Source organism: Myiozetetes cayanensis, unplaced genomic scaffold (genome assembly GCF_022539395.1).
Source record: "Myiozetetes cayanensis isolate MyiCay16 unplaced genomic scaffold, myiCay2020 scf1, whole genome shotgun sequence".
NCBI classification, from domain to species: Eukaryota; Metazoa; Chordata; class Aves; order Passeriformes; family Tyrannidae; genus Myiozetetes; species Myiozetetes cayanensis.
The window spans coordinates 23,011,946-23,038,238 of NW_026086604.1; the positions used below are offsets into that span (position 1 = coordinate 23,011,946).

A 26,293-nucleotide genomic window follows, 5' to 3' on the forward strand; every position below is an offset into this window, starting at 1 on the left:
TTAGATGCAAAATGAGGAATTACATGGATAAAGGGATGAACTAAGATGATTATTTCTTTCAGCAACAATTCTGGTTAGATTTGAGAAGAGCAAGACTGTATCTGTCAAAGCCACCAGAAATTACATTGTTAGGAAGTGACAGGAGCATAAAGAGAGTTTTAACTTTGTTGTTAGATGGGGAATATTGTACCTTTTAGAAGTTCTGGAGTAAGGTATTCCCTGAAAGATTTAATGATAGCCTGAATAGTAGTCCTAATCTAATAGCTGTTTTATTGGCAACATTCAGGCTACAGTTCTGGATGAGAGAAGGGGAAAAACTCTTACTCAGTGATGAAAAAATTAATAGAACAAAAATAATTAAGAACATTCCTTCACATCTTTGGGCTTAACATGGTGGTTAGACATACATAAGAAGACATCAGGTTAGAAAATAGACAAGTTGTTGCATTTTGGGGAGATAGTTTTCTCTATATTACTTTAAGCCGTGTTGTCAACTTGGAACGAAGATGTTGAGCAACACTTTCCAACCTTTTGTCTAAAATTAACTAAACTCTAAAACCTCGGGAACCGATTCTCAGAGCTTTGCAAAAGATAAATAAAGAAGCCTGCTTTCAGTGGCTGTAACTGAACTTCTATTAAAAAAACCTGACAAATCATAAACTTGAAAACTACTGCACAGGAGAACAAAAAGGGACAGATTCGTGTGAAATTGTCAGAGTATTCTGACATTGTGAAGGAATGAAAAATAGGAGAAAAACCAGGGAGTCACTGCAAACAATACCTGATACATTTTCTTCAAAATTTTTGAGAGATAAAACCATGTAAGTTGAAACTACTTTTAGAGTTTTAAATTCATCTGCTCAAGGGATATGACACAAATTGATGGGTGTAGCAAGATCAATAAAAATTACTCTCTGATTGACATACACTTCAGTTACAGTTACATAATAGTAATGGCATCCCTCCTGTATTTATACCTGTAAGAGCGATTTAAAATATTTCAGGACACATATACTTCACCCAGGCTGCTTCTTATTCCACCAAAAGAAGCAAGTCTATCTGTAGTACTTTGTATCATCTAAATGTAAACTGCCCTTCTGAACAGTGGCGAATGCCTTCTCTGCAGAAGAAACCTCATAATGGGAAACGTTTTTCCCATAAAATGAAGATTAAGAATGAAGAACTGAAACACTGAAACTAAAAATGGAGAAAACTTCTCAGGAATCCTTTTCATGAAACTGTAATTCCTTATGACTTTATGGATTCAGTGTTGAGGCTGCTGGGCATACACAGGTTTATAGAAGAATAACTCGGTGGTGAAATGAATATTGTGATTAGGTGAAATTGTGTCCAGTTTTGGTTACCACAATACAGGAAAGATATTAAGTTATTAGAGAGTGTTCAAAGGAGGGCAATGAAGACAGTGAAGAGCCTTGAGGAGAAGCCATACGAGGAATGTCTGAGGTCAGTTGGTCTGTTCAGCCTGGAGGAGACTGAGAGGACACCTTGTCGCAGTCTACAACTTCCTTGTGAGGGAAAGAGGAGGGGCAGGCACTGATCTCTTTTTTGTGGTGACCAGTGACAGGACGCAAGGGAATGGCCTGAAGTTGTGTCAGGGAAAGTTTAGGTTGGATGTTAGAAAAAGGTTCTTTCCGCAGAGGGTGGTTCGACACTGAACAGGCTCCCCAGGGAAGTGGTCACAGCACCAAGGCTGACAGAGTTCAAGAAGCGTTTGGACAATGCTCTCAGGAACATGGTGTGACTCTTGGGGATGGTCCTGTGCAGGGCCAGGAATTGGGCTTCATGATCCTTGTGGGTCTTTTCCAACTTGGCATATTCTGTGATTCTGTGAAACTCAGTGAAACCGAACTAGAATCAGAAGTACTTTGCTACTAGGACTCACACAAACTCTTCAGCAGTGGTTCAGATAATGCAAAAGCATGTAACTGAAAACACGGATTCTGATATTTCTTCATATTTATTTACTTTGGTTCTGATTGCACAGTCAAAATTCATGTATACCAGCTATTTGAATGTGATTGCTGTTTTGCACATAATGCTATCTTCAAATATCCATGAGCATAATCATTATTTGGGTTTAATTGAATCATAATAAAACAATCAGAAAATCAAAAGAAACTCCTAAAATATTTTACAAGTATATGATTCCTGGCTTACCATTAGGAGTATGAATTAAATAAATTATTGTTCAAAATTCTGAACACAAAGTTAGAAAAATCAGAGGAGGCGCTCACAGTGGTTGTGACAACACCAGTCCCAGAGAGGAAAAGACTGCTTGGGAATAAAATGTAAGGTTGTGTTCAGTGAGCCACCATGTTCAAAGCAGCTAAACACCCTTAGTGTGAAATTTCTTGGCAAAAAAAAGAGTACAATTTTGTGTCTCATCACCTCAAAATCAGGACACGCTATCTTTCTAGGAAAGCTGTATCATTTGAGCTATTTATTAAGCTTGCTACAGAAATGACTCGAGAAAACTGTGGTTTGGTATGCGTGCCAGACACAAACTGAGTAATCAACTTTTCTGTAGGCTCGCTCTCCACTCTGTATGCGTGTCACCTAGGAAGATGAGAAAGTTCAGCTGGGTACAGCTTTCACTTCCGAACTTGCAGAGGTAAACAAATGCAAATATTTCTTTTTCGTGTATCCTTCCTTACAGGGGAGTGTTACGCTTGGTTATCAAGTGCCATTTTGCAGGAACCAAAGCATGCACTAGCAATACTAATCAGTAAACTGTTCCAAGAGTCAGTGGCTTGCTTCTTGCACCGAAGTAAAGCAATTATCTGTTGCAGAGGACCTGGTATCATCTCAAGGTGGCTAAAAAACTACCTGACAGGTTTCGTAATCTGCCATGTGTTATGTTTTTATCACCTTAAATGTAAGTTCCCCCTGAAGTGGGCTTGCGATGGTGATGATCGGGGGCTGAAACTAGATGATCTCTACAGTCCCTTCCAATCCAAACCATTCTGTGATGTTAAGGTGTCTAATTGCTTTTCACTCTACATGTCTGGAGCAACAATTCGGTCCCAAGAAGGAAATAGCAGGGACCCCTCCCGCCGCCGAAGGTGCCGCGATGCCGGGACCGGGGCCGGGGCCGAGCACGGCGGGCGGGACCGGGAGGCGGGGACGCTCGGGCAGGAGGCGGCAGGAGCCCCGCTAGCACAGGAAGTCGCGCCGCCGAGAGAGGAGGGAGGAGAAAGGAGGCGGAGCTGTGCCGCTCGGCCCGAGGTACCGCGCCGCGTCCCGGGCAGGCCGAGGGGCCGCGGGGTCCGGGGGGCCCTCACGGCGCCCGCCCCTCCCGCCCGGCGGGGGCGCCGCCATTGGCCCCGCGCACGGAGCGCCCGCCAGCGCGGCCGGCGCGCGGCCCGCCGCGGGGCTGCGCGGCCATTGGCCCGCGGGAAGCGCTCCCCGCCGCGATTGGCCGGAGCGCGCTGCCAATCAGGGCGGCCCCGCCCCCGGAGCGCGGGCTGAGGGGCCGGGGCGGGGGCGCGGCGGGGCCGTCCTGGGCGGGGGCGGCAGAAGCGGCAGCGCTGTCCTGTGCTGTCGTGTGGTGTCCTGGGGCCGGGGTTCTGCCCCATCCGCACCGAGCCTCCTCGGCTGCATGGGCTGCTTTCCCCGTGCCAGCGAGTGGGGTCGCGCTGGGTCCCTCACCAGGCTACCAGACTGGAGGGAAACAAAGCCCTCGCCAGGGCCCCTCGCCGGGGCCGTTGCAGGCCTGGCCCGGGCCCGCCGCTCCGGCCGAGCTGGCGGAAGCCCGCGATGCTTCCATGTGGGAGTAGCTCGTGGTTTTCCCTCGAGAGCGCGACTCCTCCCGTGCTGGCGGCCAGTGCGGTGTGGCTGGTGTGAAGCCCCGCCTGGAGGGGTGTCGCGGTGTCTGGATCTCGGCAGTCCGTCGCTCTGTGTGTGCTGACCCCACACGCTCAGGGAGACCGGGACGTGCCGGAGCCGCAGCACGTGCGGTGTGTGGCGGTGCTGGGTGTGTTTGGCCGGCTCTGGGTGTGCAGTAAATCTGATTCAGCCCGGAGTTGTTGAGCTGGCTGTGTTTGTCTTCCAGGCGTGAAGCGTTCCGGGTACATTGGGCTCCTTTGTATTTTCTGCAGAATGCGCTGGTCATGGTTGCGCTCAGAAAATCCTGGACGGAATTATGTGAGAATATGTGAGCTGCAAAACTTCTGAATGTGAGGTGTTGGCAGGGGATTCTGCCACCGTGTTTGTGCGGCTCGCAAGCTGCTCCACCTTCCATCAGCCTACACAGTTAGGAGGACAGAGCACAGCAGTACCAGAAAGCCTCTTTGAAAGCCCTTATGTTGTAACTGGGCTGTTTATACAGCACACATGTTCACACTCAGTAATTCAATTACGTGTCTTACAGGTTTCGAGTTCTACCCTGTTGGGGACCAGGCTCGTTCCTAGAGAGCTAATCAGAATGAAAGAGTACCTGTTACTAAAGATATATAGACTTTCATCCAGCCTTTGCTACTGATATGTGACTTCTATGGTAGAAAACTGTATAAAGTGATGTTTAAGGGATACACAAAATTCTACAAGTATGGGGAAAATTGAACCATTTCTTAAGTATTGCTGTTTGGCTTGTCATCCTTGGCTGAATCACTTCACCCTGAATCACAAAACAGGCTAGGGACAGACTTCATTGTTCAGAAGGTAGTTTGTCTGTTCATGAAAGGAAAAATTTGGCAGTTTTTTTTTGTTGGAATGATCATCTTTGATCATGACTTCGTACTGTTTACCTTGTGGGACTTTTCTGTCTTCGTGGAAGCAGTGAAGACATAATCCTACTTCAAGTCAGTTCTGTAAGTGTGAGCATAGAGAAAACAAAGTGTTAACTTTGAAATAAATTAATACAAACAGTTGACACTTTAAAAAAAAGGTGAGTTGCTCACTTTTTTTGTTATTTTTCCTTCAATATGTAAATCCCTTTTGTAATTTATTTTCTAATTTGTAATTCTGTAATTTATGTATAGTCCTCTAGCTAAACCTGTTTGAGCAGGGATAGATGAGCACAAGTAGATGGCTTCAAGAGGTTTTTTTCAACATCAGCAATCCTGTAATTCTGTGAATTTGATTTATTAATGTAGCCAAGTAGAGATTACAACAAGGTTCTGCAATTGACTTCATAGTCTGCTTAAAGTAGTTTTTGTATCTGCAAAAACAATACAGAAAATACTCAGTTACTGTTTCAACACAGATGTGGGAGCTCTTCAAATTCCTAGGTTTTGAAAGATTACTTCAAATCAAATCTAAAGCAGAGATTCCTGTTAACATTGGTAAAACTCCCCCTATAATTAGCTTTAAATCTTGTATCAAATTACATACAAAGATGTATATGTCTTTCTGTTAAGTCACATAAAAACAAGACTATTTCAGATGAGCAGCTGAGTTCCAGAGTTTAATTACTGCATTACGTTGAGTGACCATGGTTTTTCTATACATCTTTCCTTAAGAACATACTTTAGCAGAAGGTGATATGCAAGGAGGTGTACATACTTTCTTTATAAAATTAGGAGTAAAGGCATTGATTTTATTACTGGGGCTTTTTTGATTGTTTGTTCTTTTTTTTTCATAAACTTGAATGATACAGTGTCTTAGGTTGGACTTGGCTCCTAGCCAAGTGCCTGGACCTCAGGGACAAAACCTTCCCCCTTCTTCTTGCTCTCTTCCAGCTGACCGAAAAGATCACGAAAAAGAAATCAAAAGAACTCAAACTGAATTAAATTTCAAGTGGAAGATTTATATATATAAAGAAAATTATATACACTATTACACTCACAGGGAACCCTCCGAAAGGGAAAAGGGAAGGGAAAGGGAAAAGGGGAAAAGGGATACAAAGCAAATACTTCCCTGAAGAGACACAGTGAACTGCACCACACAACCGCCAGCACTGTCTGCCTCTTAAGGCCAACCAGATGCGCTAGGCCTCACTCCCTCGCCCGGGCAGAGCGACAGCAAAGCTGCCTTCACCTTCGGTCCGCCGGAAGAAAAAGAGAGCGAGAGCTTCCTCTCTCTTCTTATTTATACTCTTGCTTACGTAAAAATCGTATGGAATACTGGGAACATGGCCTTGGTTCCTTGGTTACAACCTGGTCACCAAGGAAGGCCTAGACTCAAAACCACTACACATACAGAATAAGTTTATATGGATTTGAAGATTCCACACTGACTTCTGCCTGTCCTGTGACTTCATAGCTCTCGCTGTTACACTCTGCAGCCTTTTCAGAGATGGAAGCCAGTTTATGTGCCAGTTTTGTAGCAGGTACGGAAAAATCCTCCCTGTTGGTCACAAGTACAGAATGGAGACTAGTCACGTAAGCTAATCTGGCAACCTATGGTACTGCCCAGGGTATCTTTAGGGTTTACTTAATTCAAATATTTTGGCCAAATCCCACAGCCCAGTCTAAAGGGCAACTTAAGCTCAGTGTACTTTATTGCAGCAGCTCCAGGAAACCTCCAGTTTTAGTAGATGCTACATAGAAAACAAGACAAGGCTTTTTTATTTCTTGCAGTGCAGTGAAGATATTTTCCTTGAATTTTTCTGTGAAATGTGTTTCTTGAGACCATGAATTAATTTTGGTTAGATAACTTTAAATGTCTTTAAAAATTAATACCATCAAGATTAGTTACAGTTAATTGCAGTTAGATTTTTAGAGTTTCTGTAAGATTCTTCTCATAACTATGAAGTTACTTTGTGAATTTTTTTCCTTTGCAATATTTCCATAATAATCTAAATTTTTTATTAGGTAAGACAAGCTGTGAATTATAGGTGAGGATAGGATACTTTGGAAAGTCTTTATATGTTGCTAAAGTGTTCTAATGTTACAAAATTAGGTTACTTGTTAAAAAACCCTAAACCAGTTTAATATTATCTTGAAGAACTGAGCCACCGTATTAAGTACTTACGAAGAATAAGTGAATGTTATGAAGAATAAGTGATTGTGTTTGCACATTATGAGATACATAGAGAGACTGCAACATAGATGGTTGTAAGGTGTAAACAAAGAAGCCAATGATTTCCATTTGCAGTAGAAGTCTACCTCAACCCTCTGACTCTCATACAATACTACTGTTGTAATGCGGTTACTCCTGAGGAACAGGACTACGAACGTCAATGTTTTCCGACACAAACTCTGCTTTAAATTTTTCTGCTCTTCTGGATTTTTTCATTTGCTTGCAGGTTTACTTTTGATTGAGGAAAAAATGTGGAGAGATTTATGGAATAAATACTAGCTGTCATTTTTTTAAAATAAAAAATGAAGCGTATTTCAGTGAATAGCTATCCTCATTTCAGATGAAGTCTGCAATGATTAAATATTAAAATGATCCATGGTTCAAATTAATATAAAAACTTTTCAGGACATTATTACAAAGATTAACGTTTTTAATGTTTTAATACTTACATAGTTTATCAATCACAGACACCGTGAAACTGTTTTTAGTTGTGAAGCTGATGATGCCATATATTATTGCAGTATTATGTACAACATATGTATCTTACAGTTCTTTAATAACCAGTTTTATTCTTTAAGTATTTTTTGACACACAAAATAAGCAGTAACAATTTTTTCCCTTTTGAAAAGAAGGTAAAAAGAAAGGGTATTTCCGTAAAACCTGTGGTGTTTGCCATTGAGGAAGGAACTCTGTTTCATGTAATGACAAACATAGATGGTCACTGGTACAGCAACAGAAGAAGAAGAAGTTCTTGCTTATGTTTTCAAATAGGAGTTGAATTAATGCAGCTTTAGTATCCCCAAATTATCTGCAACAGCCTATGATTCCTGATACATTTTTATTTTTTAGAATTATGTTTGAAGGTCGCGGGAAAATGTCAAAGCATCCCAGGTGCTTTTGTATCACTAGCTGCGCAAAGACACTCCTGTAGTTCACTGGGTTGAGTAAACAGGCATTTTTGACATGGACAGTGCTAATTCCTTTGTTTCTCATTTCTTTTCAATTTTTTTTAACCACAGGACTGAAAATCAGCAGTAGTGATTTTTAAGTTTTATTCTGCCTCTCTAACCACACACTGCAGTGATACAATGGATACAATATTACAATACAAAATACAATTACACAATGCAGTTCATTGTGTCCCAGGACTTTTTGCAGTTTTAAATATGATAATTCATACAACAAAATATTGCTTATTCATTTGTTGTGATTGTTCTTGTCATCGTCCTTCACTCAGTATGTTTTGCCATCAAAAACAAGGCAGAATTGGGAGGAAACACTGTATGATTATGAATTAGCCAATGTAAACCCAGTTGCAGTTGGGAAAAGAAGGATGGGAGATGGGAAAGGAAGGGAAGGGTGCAATAGAAATCCAGGAGTGGATGTTGAGCTGGAGGAGTGAATAAACGGGAAAAGACTGTTCTGACAGCAGAAGCTTATGGTGGGAGAAGTCATTTACAGCAGAGAGGACAAGTGTGAGAGAGGAAAAGAGCAGAGGCTAGCACTAATATTGAGAATAATAATGTAATATGGAGAATGGTATTTGGAAGTTAAAATTCAGAGGGCAAGCTGAAGCACACCATTTTGTACACAAGTTTATTGTCAGCTATTAATGCTGTTATTTCTAGTCTTAGGTAAGACAACAAAATAAAAGGTGGCATTTGTGTCATCTGTAGTTGGTTACCTCTACCCAGAAACCAGACTTATCCTCATGTATTTCTATTGAAATCAAATAAATAATGGAATAAAATAATAACCTTTCATGTCATGAACTGGTTTTTATTCTGGGGAAACAGATTGGGTTGGAAATGTAGTAGATTTCAAAGTTTCAATTGTTTTCTCTCCGGCTGTGTTGTGTGGTGTAAATAAAGAAAAGGTTAAGTCTACCCATGATAATTCCTTCTCACATTTATTTTATCAATCAGCCTTTGTATTTTTTGTGCTTTTATCTGTTGTGTTTTCATTGTAATCTTTACATATGAAGTTCTCAATTCTACAAACTCTTACACTGAAATTTATTCACAAATGGCTCTGACAGATGTGCTCTGGAAGCCTTAGATGCTGTGTTTTAAGATGCTGCCAGCTGGTCTCTTATCCCCACCCCTCAGACTGCAGTCTGTAAGAAAGAGCCAGCAATACCTGCACCTGAGTTTGCTTCCCTCGCCTGAACTCACATTTCTTTTGGGTGACTTGTGCTGATGCAGAGGCTGGGAATGGGATCCCAGCTCCTGGGGGCAGATCTTACACCTTCTTGTCCTTTTTTACAAGCTGCTCACCCTGCCAGAAAGATGATTAAGCACCTGGGTCAGCAACATCTTACAGGCTCTCAGATACCCAAAGCTTGTTTATGAGACTCCCCTGTAGTTTTAAGTTGAACATGTTTAAAACTTTCTATTTTAAATTATCTATATTTACTGTACCAACTCAGTGTGGAGGACATTCCCATACTTGGCTTTACTGTAGCAGTCTCTACTTAAACACTTACTCTGTGGTTTTGTCTGCTCTTAAAAGTGATCATGCCTGAAAGCTTATATTAAAAACCACAGATCTTTCATATTATATGTATGCCATAGAAATTGTTTGGGTTTTAGTGTTGCTCTCATTGTGTGTGGAGCTGATTATGCTGCCTCCAATTAAGATTGCATCAGTTACTGCTAGACCAGTTTTGTATTACTTATGCTCTTGCCAAAAGGAAATAGTTAACCTGAAGCAGTGTTTTGTTTTGTTTTTGTGTCTTGGCTGTCAAACTGAAAGTACATTATTTACATAGCTAACATTTAAATTTGATTAGGTCCTTGATTTACTGTTACTCGACTAAAATAAATTTAAAAATTAGGGCTGTACAGTAAAATAAAATGGATAAAGAGCTGGTAAGCTGCCAGCACTCAGAAATAATGGCTGGAGGCCACTGTCAGAGGTTGAGAGTGCTGAGGATTTTCCCCAGTGTTTGTGTCAGGTGTGATGCACTTTACAGTTTGGGTCAATTGTCTATATGTAAACATAAAAGCAATAGTGACAAACAGTGGATGGTTCAGTGATTGCTGGACTGATAAAAGAAGTTTAAAGCATGGCTGAGTTCGTGGTAACAGGAGTCTGTTAAAGTGCAGTTTGTCTAGGTGTGTGGAGGAGCAAGGAATGCTGGAGGTGTGTGCAGAATGAAAGATTTTTATCTTGTAAAGTTGTGACTGAGGGAAAACTTGGGGGTTGGTGAGAAAGGTCCTGTAGCCAAAGGGGATTCAAGTGCAGGGCAGTGTCAAGAAGGACTGGTGCTGCCTAGTAGAGGTGGGGGGAGAGGTAGGAGCATGGTTTAAATCCCTTTGATAAGACCAGGGCTGGAATGTTGATCTAGTTTTATTTCTGTGAAAAACATGTCCTGAAAAATTTGAAAGCATGATGAAGATACTGAAAGACACTTAGTTCTGTTAAAAGCACTGCCCTTTGTAGGTGGCCTTGAGAGTAGGTTTAGGTTTGTTGTATTAGTTCTGACCCCATGTCTGCCTTACCTCACCCATTGTGGACCTCAGCAAGCTCTATTACCTCTCCTACCCACCTGGCTGCTTCAGAGGCCCTCCTACATACATAGTGTTGAGTGCCCTGGGCAAGGCTGTTTTGCATCTATGTGAATTTATCATTTCTTCCCTTTACAGAGGACATGGAAAGCATTGTTTCTATTTTGTCGTATATATATATGTATATATGCAGCATGGAAAGTTTTTTAGAATATGTTTCTCAACTAACTTAAGTATGATTATGATGGAACTGCTAAGAATTGCAGCAGCTGATAATTTAGTGAGTTTTTTAATTCTGAAATCATAAGATGGTCAGAGCAAGGGTGGATGTTGCTTTCTTTGGAATTTTTTTACATGTTATTTAATTTAAGAATGAATCTTTCTGTAATTTGGAGTGGAAAGATTAATAAAATGTTCTTAAATAGCTACTTACCTTTTTATACTGAAAGATAGGATAATTTGAAAGCCTGTGTTATTTCAGTATCTTTCTGGGTATACAAAGCTAGAGACCAACAGGCTAAATAGGAAGAGGGTATTGGGGGAAAATTATTATAGAGACAAAATCTATTGAAAAGAGTTTAAGACTATTTTCACTTTAGGTACACCACTGGGGTTAAATAATATTAGTAACTTCTATTAGAGTAACAGATCATAATAATTTAAAACAAAAGTTCCCAGTGCACTTGCTAATATCCTTTATGGCTTCAGTAAAACACATCTGAAATAATTTACAAAGCAAAGCTTCTGGATGAATTCTTCCAGTTCTGCATGGGAAGAGTGCCTGTTTATCTTCATGCTTGTTTATATAGACCCATGGAAATTATGATCTAAATGTGGGTACCATACTAAAACATAGCCATATATGCAGAGTAAAGAATTCAAAGCACTTGCATTCTGTCATTTATTGCACACAAGTAATGTATATTGTATAGGCTCAGTTCAATTTTGTATTCTGACCATAGAAGGAGTCTATGGAATATGTGCTGTACCTTCAAGACCTTCAAGGGGATGCAATGGTGTGTGTACGAAAATGCTCAGGGCAGTGACTCTCTAACCAAACTTGTTTCTTGTCTGGTTTTGAGCCTTCAGACTTAAGCACTGTCATTGCTGGAAATAGTGAAGAGCTGGAAAGATGTTTCCCCTGTACTACAGTAATATACATTTTCATTTAGTCACCTTATTAAAATAAATAAATGGATCCGTGTGGAAACAACTGGGACATCTGTAAAGCTGAATGTGTTGGATAAAGTATTTCAAAAGGTAAAAGTGGAAGCAACTTAGCTAAAGTGCTTTTCAGAGTAGACCTACCTCTCCTTAAACTTTTAAGCTTGGTTACAAGAGCTGTACAGCTGTTGGTACAGTAGTGGCCAGATGGGGCAATTGTAGCAGGAAGAGAGCAGACCTGCAGCTTCTTGTGATGTTGGTGTGATCTAACCAAAACCAAGCTGAACTCATTTTACTGTATGCCCTAAAAGGGTTTTTTTTGTTGTTGTTTTATGTCATCTACAAGGCTAGATTTCAGGCAGTGCATCCCCATTCTCCTGATGTGCAGGAAGCACTGCAAGTGGGCTTTTGTGATGGTTTTTTGTTTGTTCATTTTCTTCATGGCAGTGCTGAAGCACACGTTCGGCTTTGACTCTAGCTAAGGGCATATGCAAACTCCTAGTGCTTAGAGAGATGCACCCAGGAAATTAGAGCAAATGGAGTGGATTGTCATCTGCCTTTTTATCTCAGGCTAGCATTCCTGAAGAAATGCTTGCCAGTTACTCATCGAATAATCTCTTTTAGGAGTCTCATAACTATTCCATTCGTAACTGGTCTGAGGTGTAGGAATCTCTCATCAGAGGTATTTTTAGGCCTGACAGGGCCAACCTTTCACACATCAGAATCCTGGATCTTAAAAAAATTTACCATCTCCTAAAGCAGCAACCCATCAAAAAGTGTTCAATGTTGTATTTCACTAATATTTTTATACTAAGTAAAATTTCAAGTGTACTATATGACTTGAAACATCCAAAGTAGTATATTTTTTTATGTATTTGTCTTGGTGTCATCCTTTCCTTTGGCATTCTTCTGTATGATGAACCCTGCAGCAAAATCTCTTCCATGTGACATACGCACACTGTTCAGGAGCGGAGGGAATAAATGGGGTTGCAGTCTCCTCTCACCCTATTCCCATTAGTGGGAAAAGCCATGAAAAGAGCCCAAGCAGACATTTGCAGAAATAGTTGCATCCACCACCTTCAGACATTCATATGATGTTCTGCTATTTCAACTGATACTTTTCTGCTGGTTGATAATTTTCTTTTTTACTGCCTTTCTTCGCAACTGCATGTCATGCTTTTCTCTGCTTTCAAATGAGGCAAGTAAGCAGTTCACCAGATTTTCTGATGGCTATCAAAGCTTATTTTTTCATTTGATGCATACAGAGGTTTTAGCCTGATTTTGATCCATGCCTTTAGTTCAATTTGTGTTCAAGATTCAGATTTTTGATGGATATGAATGATCTTACATTCCCCTCTTTGTCCAAATAGAATATAAAGTTCCCAAAGAGCTTACTTTATCTTAAAGATCATTGCCTTTAATGGGATCTCTAGGTGGGTTTCAGGAGAGCCAAGTCTTGAGTAATTTAGATATAATCTGCAGAGAGCATGCTTGGCCTATTGTTTTGAACTACTTTGAAACTACTGAGTTGATGTTATTTGAGCTGTATTAAACTCTTCACCCAATTATGGTGTAATCCTTCAAAACCAATAGAGTCGGACCTGGTTTTGAAAATGCTGCTGCTAACATCTATGGATCTGTTCAGTAAGCCTGGCTGTTAAGCTCATTATTAAGTGCTGTAGGGCTGAACTTTACATTTTATATGTCGACACTAAGTTAGCTACTGGTTTAGCTACTGGTTTTTGCCTCAATTTTAAAGAAAAAAAAGGTACAAAAAAAAGATGTATTGTGTTAATACCAATGAAATGCATGTCAGCTTTATCTTCTTTATGGGGAAGATCTGCATCTGGACACAATCCTGTGCCATGTGCACTTCTTGAGCAGGGAGGTTGGACCAGATGACCCACTGTGGTCCTTTCCAACCCGACCCATTCTGTGATCAACAGGTTACTCTATGTTTATTCAGTTACTGAAAAATGGAGGAAAACATAAATGCCAAATTAAAACTCTTTATGCTTAATGCTTCTTTTGTCTTGTGACTAGACTAGATTTTTTTTTAAGCTGAGTTGCTTTCCTGAATGCCTAATACAGCATGTGAAACAAAAAATAATGCATAAAACTATTTTCCTTCATTCATTGATCAATCTATTTAATACTTATTGAGCTGTAGTAGTTTCAGAGAAAGGAAAAAAATACACATTCATTCTGAACACTGGATAGAAAGATTACCTTTTAAGTCCTTTTGAACACCAAGTTTAGTAATGGAACTAATAATTCAATTTTGCTGAAGTGTTACGATTAGGTCTACGTGGACTGAAATATTATTTGCTGCTGTCATTTGTAGAGTGCTTTCAACTTTTGTAAGCTTGCTTGGGGTAAGAAGTGAAGCAATCACTAGGCTATAAACATGGTGACCAGTTTTAGCAATTAGTATGACTTTAAGTCATGTGATGGAACACTGTGTTATATTACAATGGAATATGTCACAGAAGGGCATCTTTGTCTGTCTCCCGGCTTTGTGCCTGTGTGGCTTATTTGTGGCTGTTTTCTCTTTTGGTTGTCATTTATTAGGTTGATTTTATTTGCTGAGAGTTGTGTTTCTGCTTGAATGATAGACAAATTCAATGAAAATGGAGTTAAAATAGATGGAATATTAATATTAGAATTAATGGGGAAAAATTAAGCTGAAACTTAGCCTAACATACTTCAAAAAGCATTTTTTTCAAAACAGCATGAGAAGAAAGTAAAAATTCCAATAGTTTCATACTCTCTTGTTTTGATATATTACTTCAGAAAAACAACTTCAGATTCTAAATAATTCACTCAGAAATCTTGTGGTTTTAACAGTCCAAGGTAATGCAAGGGAAAAGAAAGGCACAATAGAAACAAAAAGCATGATCAATTTTTGTGTGTGAATAACTTAAGAAGTTACAAGATTTATTCTCACTGAAGGTCATTATCCCATTTTACAATATTGAAAACTTTGTGAAACAGATTGTCCTCTGGATGGTTGTGAACTGTAGTTTAAGATGGATATACTAAAGGGAAGGATAATTATTCCCTAAGTATTTCTTGTCACTTAAATAAAATCAGAATTTCATTTCCATCAAAATGAGCCTAAGCTTAAAAACCTACAAATGAGAAATTAACAAGTGTATATAATTAAAGCACTCGGCTTACAGCAAGCTATGTCTTGTGGCAGGCCCAGGAAAAAAGTATCAACTAGGAAAAATGGAAGTTTTGTTAGTTCTCAAAATTAAAAAGAGGGGAGAATAGAGAATTTATTTTGTCATTTAAAGAAGGGAAAAAATCACTATTCCCTTGCAGTAACACCTTTTCTTTTTTTTCTCGTTTCGGAATAAGACTTCAGTAAACAATGTGGGATTCTATCAAATTCAAGAGTGGCAACTTCACAACATATTAGAAGTGAAGTGCTTAGGCAGACTTAGCTGATTGTGAAATTTAAGGTCTATGACGTCTAGCTTTATACCTGTTATTTAAATTATTCCTTACTTCATCAAAGAAAATGAATGCTGAAGGGGCTGTGTGGTGGGCATCAGAGAGGGAGTGAAATGGCCTGGATTTAACTGAACTGCAGAGTGTTCACTTTTGATGCTTCAATCACTGAAGTGGAGCAAATAATTTTTTCTCATTGTTACTCTTGACTCGATGAACTTTTAACTCTGGAGGCAGAGGGCATGTGCTTCATTTCTGTCTTGTGGGGTTGAGGTGGTGGAGATGTCCTCTGCGCTTCCCCTCATACCACAGAGGTGGCTCTACAGCATCTGTGGTCGCTCCCATGAATGCTGTATCCATCCTTGGCAGATATGCCTCTGGGCATTGGGATAATCTGGATGTCTGTTCTCTTTCTACCCTTCTTAGCTCTGATTTCTACCATAGTCCTGTCTGTCGCCAGCACCTTTTTCACCTGCCCCCCTCCCACCCAAAAAAAGGAAGTTTAGACAGATTCTGTTATTTTGAAGAATGTTATTCTGAAATACTGCATATGGTGTCATTTATTGTGTAGTTTTTGCTTTAGCAGAGACTGCTCTGGGAAGTACTGCATTTTGAACTGTCTGGCAAGGCAGAATTGAACCACGTGTATGCTTTTTTTCCTTCATGAACTTTTTTAAGGCTATTTCTTGAGACCTCAGTGCCATCATAGATTCATCAAAATAAAAAAAGTTCATCCTTGAATGTTTGGACTTTTAAATTTGTTAGATGAAAATCTGTCTTCATAATAAATATATGTTTCACAGATGGTATAGCTCTACTCATATCTGGAGCGAGTAGGGAATTTTTTTCTGAAGACAAATAACATCCTAATAATGAAAAGTAAACATAAGGTACATAGAATCACTACAAATAAGAATATTCTTTTTCAAAATGTCATATTTTTTTATTACGAGTATAACACCAACTCCTAAATAGGTATCTTCTGTATAAGTAATGTTTTTATTAAGTGAGTTTTGGCCTAGTACATTTTGATTCTTCTTCCTGTAGAAGCTGTGACAAACTATATTCTACCCGGAATAGAAGGAACCTTTCGACATTTTTAATAACCTATTTTTGCCTAATAAAGCAATTTTACATAAATACAAAGTCTTTTTAAAAAATCCTGTTCAGGTTTTGCAAATTTGAAATTTTCACTTTGTTCCTGGCTGTGAGTACAGTTAATGATAATATTTTCAACTCTTCATATGTTTAAAAACATTTAGTAAAAGTATGTAGATTTTTGCTAAAGGAGCAAATGCAAATATTTGGGCCTAAATAATCCCACCAAATTTTAGGCACCCTGAAGAGGTTTAGGAGCATAACAAGAAAGCAGTATTGCCGGAGGTGATTTGCATTCCTTGCCATTACATCTCTTTCTTCAACCATTATAAAGGGAGCAGAGGTGGCCTCCTCATGTTCCTGAAATTTAGTGGAACTAATCTGGGCTGATGATGAAATTTATTTTTCATATTATATTGCCTTAAGATTTGAAACATTCAGGAGAATACCCTGAAAATTCATATGAACTATTACCTGTGTATTATTTTTGTTAAATAAGTGCAGACCTAATCTCATGGATTTTGTGGGTACTGCATAGCTATCAAAAAACAGAGCAAGCTCCTTTCCCTAGAGTGCAAAGGGCACTTAGTGGAAGTAAAAATATATGTTTTGTTCCTAACGCTTACATGAAGCTGTGAAACAGCCTGGTGTATGTCAGAATAAAAGTTGTAGTTCCTTTATGGTTTGAATCTTGGGATATGGTACAGCGTTTATTGTCCTTGTGTAGAAAGTTAAAATCATTTTAATATTTATTCCAACTGGAGTTATGGATCCTGATTTTTTGATTAATTTTCCCAAATTTAATTGAATTTACATCACCTCTACTGCTTTCAAGATTAAATTAAGTAAAGAAAAGTTAAATTCCTTTTATTAAAAGAAAAATAAATAAATCCCCGATAAAGCAAAAGCAGATTCTGCAAGAAGCAACATGGGCAGGGTATCCTTTCCTTTGAAAAAATAGTCTCATCCTTTGAGAGAGACTCCCCAGAGGAACAGTGAAGACTACTGTAAGACTTATCAATAAAACATGAATGTGTTTTATTTTCCAACTTGTTTGTTTGTGTAAGGTCTTTTTAAGAAGTAGCGGTAAAGATTTCTAAATTCTTTCTCTCGGCTAAAGTATAGTTGAAGAATTCAGCTGCATTATTCTTGCAGTTTTGGCTGCAGGTTTTTTCCACCGCTGTATTGACAGACCTTAACTACTGTACTTCAGCAGTATACCAAAAAAAGCCAATTAAAATAACCAACAGCAATTATTTCCAAAATACCTACATGCAGACAGCTTCTCACTTTAAATGCAGTGCTACCAGTTCTTTGGAATAACTTGATGTTTGCAGATGATCTGATGTTCTCCTCAAATTTTACCTGAGATGGATAAAAAGCTATTTTTACTCTCTTGTAAGGGTTTTAATATCCATTATTTATTAAACTATGAACTGTGGAGTTTACTGGCAAAAGACCAGTTCCTTCCTTTCAGTAAACTTCGAAAGAATCTTTGAATCATAGTAAAAACTGTTTGGGTTATGAGTTCAGATTATGAACCTGCATTGCATCCAACAAAACAAACAAAAAAGGAATTATTTTTAAGGTAAATAGCTATTTGCAATTAAGGATGAGCACATACACAGATACTGAAGACTTGGTACGATAGTGTTACGTTTGTAGCAGTTCTTTTCTGTCCTGAAGTTTTACTTGCTTTTCTCTCAACTGACTAGTAATACTTCAGCTACAGAACCAGTCATTTCATTGATTATTTCTGTTACATGCCCTTTGTTAGGCAACTTACTGTTGAAGAATACAGGCATATTATCAAATATCACTGCTAAGAAAATTTGTGTGCATGAACATATGTATGTCTTGTGAGTGTTCACTGGTTCACATTAGTTATTAATCATTTGTATTGCACCAATAATGTTCAAAATACAATCTTTGTGCTATATAGTTCCTATTCTTATTTTTTATTAGTATTTTTCAAGTCATTCATTGTGTGTCTTCTATTTCATTAAAGAAATGCTGCTTCATTTTCTTTTTTTTGATGTTGATGTACAAAATGTTATGTATACATCAAGAATCGTGAGCTGGGATTCAAACACTTCCATAGCCAGACCTTGCATGGGCAGTCAGAACTGGTTTTTATCTCATAAAATACTATTGGTAGTTGACGGTGATAATAGGCAATCTATTATGTGTTTTAATTATTTTCAGCCACTGCTTAGGAATAAAAGAAGAGAAAAATAAAGTCATGTGTTTCTCTGAGAGTATAAACCTTCAAAGGTGAATTCCTAGAGGGGAAATGAAAGAGGGTGAAAAAACAGTGAAGGGTACTACAAAAACAAAGATGTCTTTAAATCTTGTAGTATCTCTGAAGTAGAAATAAACAAAAAAATCATTTGTTTGGGCCTCGCTTTGTTTTCTTAAAGCCATCTTATATAAAAGCTTGAAAGTTGAGGACAGCTCAACTCGTATTGTCTGAAACTACTCTTGAAGTATTTTTAGTTACCAGTAAAAGGAGCAGTGCCAAGCTCCTTATATGTTTTTTTTTAAATTGTTATGTAGTCATTAAAATTTCAGGTTGCTTGGGATGCATGCAGCATGGCAGGCTGCCTATCGCTTTGGTTTGGTGAAGAAATACAGGAGAAGCCAGATCCTCCCCTTGCTGATGTCAGAGACAGCAAAATGGCCACAGACTTGAGTGCAAATCTCATTTACAGTGAAGATGACCTATTATTTTAGAATGACCACTGCTATTTTAAATGGGGAGAATTAGTTTAGTAAATCATAAAGGTTTCAGGCTTTTCCTTTATGGAAAAATGGTCAGAAAGTTACATTGAAAACCACTCCTACAGCAAGATTCATAAATAATAAATATTACCTCTTATTAATCCATATTTTAGCTTAAGACTGGCTCATGGCAAGTTGCTTCCTCAGGGAATACGGGATTCTTTACAAAAGAAGGTGATGAGCCACAGTCCTCAAGGAATTAAATTGTGAAAACAACCTCAGTTTTATACATGCTAATATAGATCTGTTATTCCCTTTCCACATCTATCACAACACATTCTAAATCGTGGCTGATCTTTTATGCAAATAGCTGTCTTATTAGACATCGGGCTGCGTGTGCCAATGTCTCCATGGGTTTCTCGGGTGTTTGCTATCTAACCATCAAAGCAGTGGAAATGAATGATGATTACTGCATCCCTTTGAAGAACAAAGAGGAGTCGAGGTTCTAAATGTGGGAGTCGGTGACACTGATCCATGTGGACAAATGCGAGTATCTCAGTGGCTCATATTGTCATAAAGAAATAAATCATTAAGAAATAATTTTTGCCTTTGTTTTCTTCTTGTGTTTTATTGGCATTGCTAAAACTGCAAACATCTTTCACATCTGATGTTTTGTTACAAAACATTAGTAACTATTGAAATTGCAAAAGGCAAGTCAAAACAGTCTCTAACAGTGGTGTAAAAAGGCCAAGAACTAGTTTTGCGGTGTAAAAAAGTGTATTTGTTATCTACTCACTTAGCTGAAAGTTCAAATAGTACTTTTATTAATTATTATGATGTAAGCGTTATGTGCAAAATCCAACTCAGACTAGAGACTTCCTGGGAAGTGGAATAGAGGAAAAAAAACCCCTACACAGTGGATTACAGTTAACTGCTTATGTGTTTTACATAAATCAGGGAGTATTCTCTGAATTCAACCAAAGTAATGTATGGAAACATTAGAACACTATAATTGAATTTTCAGTTCAGAATAAAAAATAGTAGCAGTCTTCTATACCTTGCTACAGGAATACATTTTAAAAAGGTTGCTGACTTTGGAGCATCTAAGTTAATTCTATGCCCTGTGTCCCACACATGAAATTAAGGAGCCTGGATTTGTTGTTTTTCATTAAATTTGAAAAGTTTTTTATATATTTATATATTATATTTTATATTTATTTTATATATATTTATATATTTTTATATATATATTATAGAATAGATAAATACATGAATAACTGGGGCGATCATTCCTGCAGCTATAGTTTAAACCTTTTTTTAAGCTATGAAGGAAGTAATGATGAATGTTTAAGCTTGGAACACTGACAGTAGCCTATTCAGCAGTGCTGGGTCATGCTTTTTGGTTCATGATTTGGCATCTCAGTGCCTTCAAGGCCTGTGCTTCCCAGACAGCGTGCCTTGGGAGAGACTAGGGAAGCTTGTCTTTGTGTAACATGGCTGGTTATGCCTAACAGAAAAGGACAACTCTTGCATACACTCCAAGGCCATATGTGTACAATCTGCAGATGGTTTGTGCCTATCCAGGGTGATTCAGCCAAAGTTTGGCCTGTGCACTGTACTCGCCAAGGCTGGTTGGGCAAAGGCAGGGCTTGGCTGTTGTGCGTCTTTAGTGCTTGAACCATAAATCTGACACTTCTGGAAGATGTCAGTCCTCTCGTGAGTGCAGGCATTGATGCTGGGACTTTTGTGTCAGAGAGGCAGTCAGATGGTGAGGCTTTTCACCACTGTGGTGAGTAATGTCTTCAGCCCAGTCAAAATTGTTCAATCTCAGTGTTTTGAACAACAAGCGTGACTGTAAAAGCCAGTTATTTCTTAATTAGGGGAAAAGAGGTAAAATGAGCATGTTTGTAGAATCTTTCTGTATCATTTAAGTGGCAACTCTGTGAGGGGATGAATACAAGACCATAAGCTTTGGCATATTATAAGGTACGTTGGAAATTTGCTAGAACGCTATTCTAATGAGGCTTATTCAGTTATATGGATGGTGTGGGAGCACCAGTGTACCAAAAAGAGCATCTTTGGATGGATCAGAGTGCACTTCTCTGTGCAATCCTAGTGTCACCTGCTCGCACTGTGCAACACATGAGAAGCCCATTCAGGAGCTGGTTATGTAAATGCATTGAAAATGATTTAAACTATCAATACCATGTCTGAGAGGTGTAAAATGAACACAGACCCAGCTCTCAGTTTTTGTTCTCCACTTCCTTTTGATTCGCAGGTATCTAGAGCCCATGGCAGGAAGGTAGGAGAGTGTAGTTTTAGGTATCTGTTCCTCTCTTTTGCTCAGGGTGGCTGGAGGGCTGTGTCTGCAGGTGGGTTTCCCAAGCAATTACACCTGTGGGTGCACACATGCCTAGTCCTGCCTCCAACTCCTGTGTGTAGTGTCAATATGTTTGCCAATAATGGAAACAGCTCACAATACTGCATTCAATCCCTGGTTTACTAAAGAAACAAATTATATAGGAATGTAATTCAGTGGTACTAAATGCTGAATTACAGTGCAATCAGTTTAAATCCTTTATTTTTTCTTTATTTTTATTCAAACTAACAGGCATTCTGTAATGTTAATAACCCATGCAGTGGAGAAAAAGGTATGTTTAGAATGTGTCTAATAGTCTTCAGAATAGTGATGATTAACTCCAGTGTCTCATTGTACTCTGGGAAGGCTTACGTCTTTGTGTATAATCATGTAAATGTTGCTTGTTACCATTTTTTCTGATATTATAAGTAATTGATTTTCTAAGTAATTTATTTAGAAATAATGTTGTGCTTTTGTGTTTGTTTTTGTTGTTGTTGTTTTTTTCTGATACAGTGATTTTTGGATTGAAAACAATGGGTAGAAAAGATGCCTCTACATCAAGGACTCCTGTTGACCAGTACAGGAAACAAATAGGTAAGAGTTCAAAAGAAAAGTCTGTGTGCTTTAAAAAAAAAAAATCTTTTTTTTTTTTTTCCAAGCAGACCAGATACTTTAACAAAATGTATTAGTCCCCTTCAGAAACTTAATTTTGCAGATGCTGTTGACTAATTCATTTAGTAAAACCTTTTATGAAGACAGTGTTTTGAGTAACTTGATAAAGTTCATGCTCTGTGTTTGGAAATACTAGTGAAATACTTCAGTGAAGTGGCTTCACAATGTTTCTGAACCATAGGAACTTTCCTTATTTTCCTGATTGTCTCTATTTTCAAATATGGGCATTTGTAACAAAATACTCTTCCTCATTCATAATAATTTTTGATACACTGAATGACACAAAACTTTACATTGTATAACTGCATTTGTTCTCACACTAATGGAATACTTTAAACATGTTAATAATTTCTTTCTTTAGGTCTTTTTCTATCCTTATCTGCTGCATATGTAGGTAACGTATATAGAGTGTGCACCTACACATGTGTACACATATAAATACTTACATGGCAGACTCAAATCCCTGTTTCTTTGCTTAAATGCAAAGGTGACTTGTTTTTGAAATCCATATATGAGGATTCTAGCTCTACATGTTAAATAATATTACAAAGCAGTCACAGTATTTTAAAAGTACATATATAAAATGAAGTGCCTTAGTCTGTACTCAGTTATTTAAGTAAATGACTTTGTTTTACAGTTGCTAAGCACCCACATCTGTGTTTAAGTATGCAGAAAATAGCAAGTGTCTGGGGAAGAAAAGGTTTACAATGTACATTCTTATGGTGAATGAGCTAGGGTTATGTGAATAATCTTATTTTTATCATGTCTCAATTTTTTTAGTGCTACCTCATTATTTTAATATAACTGTTCTAGTGGTCTTTTCAACTTCTCGTAAAGTTGAAAGTAAGGCATTATTTTGTATTTTATTTGTTTTAGGTAGCTATGGAATGGTCTGTGTTTCCTAATCTTGGGCAGTCTGTGTGGCTAACTTCCTTGGGTCATTCTCTGAGATAGTTAGAAACATGGCTGAAAGCTTTTGAGTGCAGATAAAATGGAAAAATGTTTAAATAGATGAGCTCTCTGCTTTTGTGCTATTTAGATTTTTGTAGAAAACCTTGCAAAGAAACTATTACCAAGTAGATGACACCACAAGTGTTTCACCCAAATGGGTTTGGTGAGAAATGGGAGCCCTGCAGCTCCTCATTGGGATGACTTGTCCTATGTAACTGGGTCATTTGAAAGAGGATGATTGCTATCAGCTCTCTGACATTTTCTCCATGTCTGTTTCATCACAGTCACTTCTTTTTCAACCATCTCCTTTAGGGTTGTATTTTGGTGGGTTTTTTTCTTGTGAACACTTTGAGGTGACCATGGTTAGAGTTGTTTTTTTGAAGTCCTCTCCAGGGTGATAAGAGTCTGGTGATCCGTGGGATCACTGGAGAGACTGGGAGGACGTAAAGCTTCATCTGAGTATGAGACTCAAATAATTACCTCCTGCTCTTCCACAATGTGGTCTGTTTCTTGCAGATTACTACCATGTGGCACAGTGGTTGGACATCTCACACCTGTGAGATGCCAGAACTGATGAGATTTGCCTTGAGCAGGGGAGAGGACACTGTGCAATAGCAAGGAGCTAAGAGTATTTGTATTGGGACCAAGCACTCAGAGGGACCCTGTTATGTTGCTGACTCAACTGTTTTGGCCTGGCATGTTGTCTGAACAATTTGGCACCTTCCCTGTTGTACAATGCAGCATCATGATCCATTGGGTACTGGAAAATACAGTTGGCGCTCATAATAAGCTAATTTTGTTTAGATGTGACACATTGCTCTTAACTTGGCAAAAGCAAGTGTTAAAAATTATCAAGGGGAAGAATCTCATGCTGGCAGGCAAATAAACTACATAACCTAGTAGGTGTTTCTGTGATTGTAGTATTCCATAGAGGACAGAGGGCAAGAACTTAAATAGACTGTGCTCTGCCTGTGCTCTGCTGATGGTTGTTTCAGCTCCCACTCTGGTCATTCACTGATATAGCTATAGAGTTTGCCAATGGAAATTGTTTCATTAAACTTAATGAATGTGAAAGGGAGAGTTTGAAAATTTGTGGATACTATTTTATCCTTTCATGTTGCAGGTGTGTTTGAGCTTTATGTATAAGAATTTTGGGCTAGCTTTAGGCCTGGTAGCTGAGCTTGGTGGAGCAATCCCTCTAGTCTCATTATGCCTTTAGGTGTATTATAGGACAAATAGGTGTACTATTGACAAATATTGTCCAATATTTCCGTGACAAATATGGAAATATTTCAGGGTTTTTGCCATTACTCCTTACTTTTTCATTCTTATATAGCTTTGCATAACTGGGAATAATTCATCCATTTATCACAGGGTGGTTAAGGTTGCCAAGGACCAATGGAGGTCATCTCGTCCAACCACCCTGCTCAAGCAGGGACAGAAAGAGCTGATTGCCCAGAACAGAGTTCAGATGGCTTTTGAGTATCTTCAAAGATGGAAACTACACAACCTCTCTTCCTGTGTTTAACCATCCTCAGAGCAAAAGGTTTTTTTCTTACGTGTTTCTGTTTGTGCCCATTACCTCTAGTCTTGTGGCAGGGCACCACTGAGAAGAGTCTGGCTCTGTCATCTTTGCACCCTCCCTTCAGGTATTTATATACATTGATGAGGTCCCCCTTGAACCTAGTCATCTCCTGGCTAAACAGTCCCAGATCTCTCAGCCTTTCCTCATAGGGAAGATGCTCTAGGTTCTTCATTTTAACTCCTTTTGATTCTTCTTGATCTGATTTTATTTCAATACTTATTAGAAATTATACAGAAAGAATTCAATTTCTTTCTTAAAGTACATTCATCCAATAAACTCTAGATTTGACAGCTTAGGTACTTTCAGGTACTTTTATAGGGATGCTTTAGTGTGAGGGTGTTCAACAGATGACCCCTCAGAATACAGAATGCTCTAATGCTCCAGGCTCATTTGTTTTGGAGATGGACATTTGATCACCCTTTTTGAGATAGGTTATATCTAGAAACAGTGAACAAAGGGAGACTGCACAGGGCCTGTCTTTAAAAAAATTAACTTATCAAATGCATTTAAAGTTCAAAATCCATGCTTGGAGTGATTGTTATCCTTCCTTTCCAGGCATTTGGTATCTATGGATTATTGAAAATATTATGATAGATGCTGGCTGAACAGCTATCTCTTGCTGACTAATAGTGTGATGTTATTTTTTATTTCACAATGTAATGTTTTCTAGCCTTGCTGGATAGAAGGTAACCAGATTGAAACGTTTTTCATACCTTTTTTTTTGATGGAAAATGGCAGCCTTCAAGGAACAACATGTCACAAAGTCATATCAACTTCAACACAATTTTCAGTTAGATGTTTAGTGGAGTAATTTGAAATAAAAGCAGATTTTTAATTTCATTTTGTTCCAAGCTTTCTGTTTTGTTCTGAGTTTCCATACGGCATGCCACATGTTTGCCCTGTACCACAGTTCAAGTTCATGTTGATCACTTCAGTTCAGCCGTTTGCCTTTTCCTCTCCTCCGTGAGAGCGGGATCGCTTGTGTCTTGTTTGCCACTGTGCCGCTAGCAGTTGCTGTTTGCTTCAGTAGCATTTTCAGAGGATTCCCTCAGCACAGAGATTGATACTGCTCTTCTCTGTCAGCTGGCTTTCAGCCATCTCTCCTGCCACCAGCCAAAATTTGTCTGTAGTGCCTCTTAAGCAAGTGCTCTGGTGTCTGACAGCGGCATTGCCTTTTCAGTGGGGAGCAGAGGCAGTCTGTGAGTCACCAGCCCAAACTGGCACTGGCTTCGTGATGCCTATCCCCAAATGGGACAGGAAACAACAGCAGCAACCTTTTCAAACTGGCTTAGGCTGTGCCTGGAGGAGGGAGGATGGCACTGAGGGAGTCTCTCCCCTTTCAGATCTCCATAACAGCCAAGGCTGTGAAAGAAGCACAAGCAAAAGTAATTTTAACACTTTTTATTTATCTCTCACTCACATACCCAAACATATACCTGCAGTGCAGCAGCAAGCAGGGCAGCTCCTCTACAGAGCATTTCCTTCTCCCTGCTGCTGTTTGTGCTGCTGTGCTTAATTTGCTGGAATCTGTGGAAAGGTGTGAGGCAGTATGCATCCTTCTGCATTTATGCAGCTTTGCTCCACAAATGCTGTGAAAATAGCAACAGGTTTTGTACCATATTTGCTTTGTTTACTGTTATGTGTGCTTTAAGTTCCCAGAACAATTCCACATGTATATTTTCCATCCTTCTTCATCTGGTGTGTCGCTTGCTCGGCATGGAAGCTGCAGGATTTGTGGGTAGTGTTCATGACTCGTGTGATTGTGGGATCCTAAGCAGGCATACTGAGAGGATTATA

The 26,293-nt window shown here is 38.8% G+C and overlaps 1 protein-coding gene across 2 annotated transcripts in view; it reads left to right on the plus strand.

Annotated features, from left to right (window-relative positions):
• Nucleotides 1-3,159: 3,159 nt before the first annotated feature.
• TRIQK (triple QxxK/R motif containing) overlaps nucleotides 3,160-26,293 on the plus strand; it is a 136,673-nt gene continuing 113,539 nt past the window's right edge. For both annotated transcript variants that reach the window (XR_007629456.1, XM_050320177.1), the window contains exons 1-2: nucleotides 3,160-3,246; nucleotides 21,802-21,882. Coding sequence is in view for 1 of the 2 variants with exons in the window: in XM_050320177.1 (XP_050176134.1) it covers nucleotides 21,822-21,882 (61 nt within the window). In the remaining variant the exon portion in view is untranslated. The remainder of the gene's footprint in view (nucleotides 3,247-21,801; nucleotides 21,883-26,293) is intronic.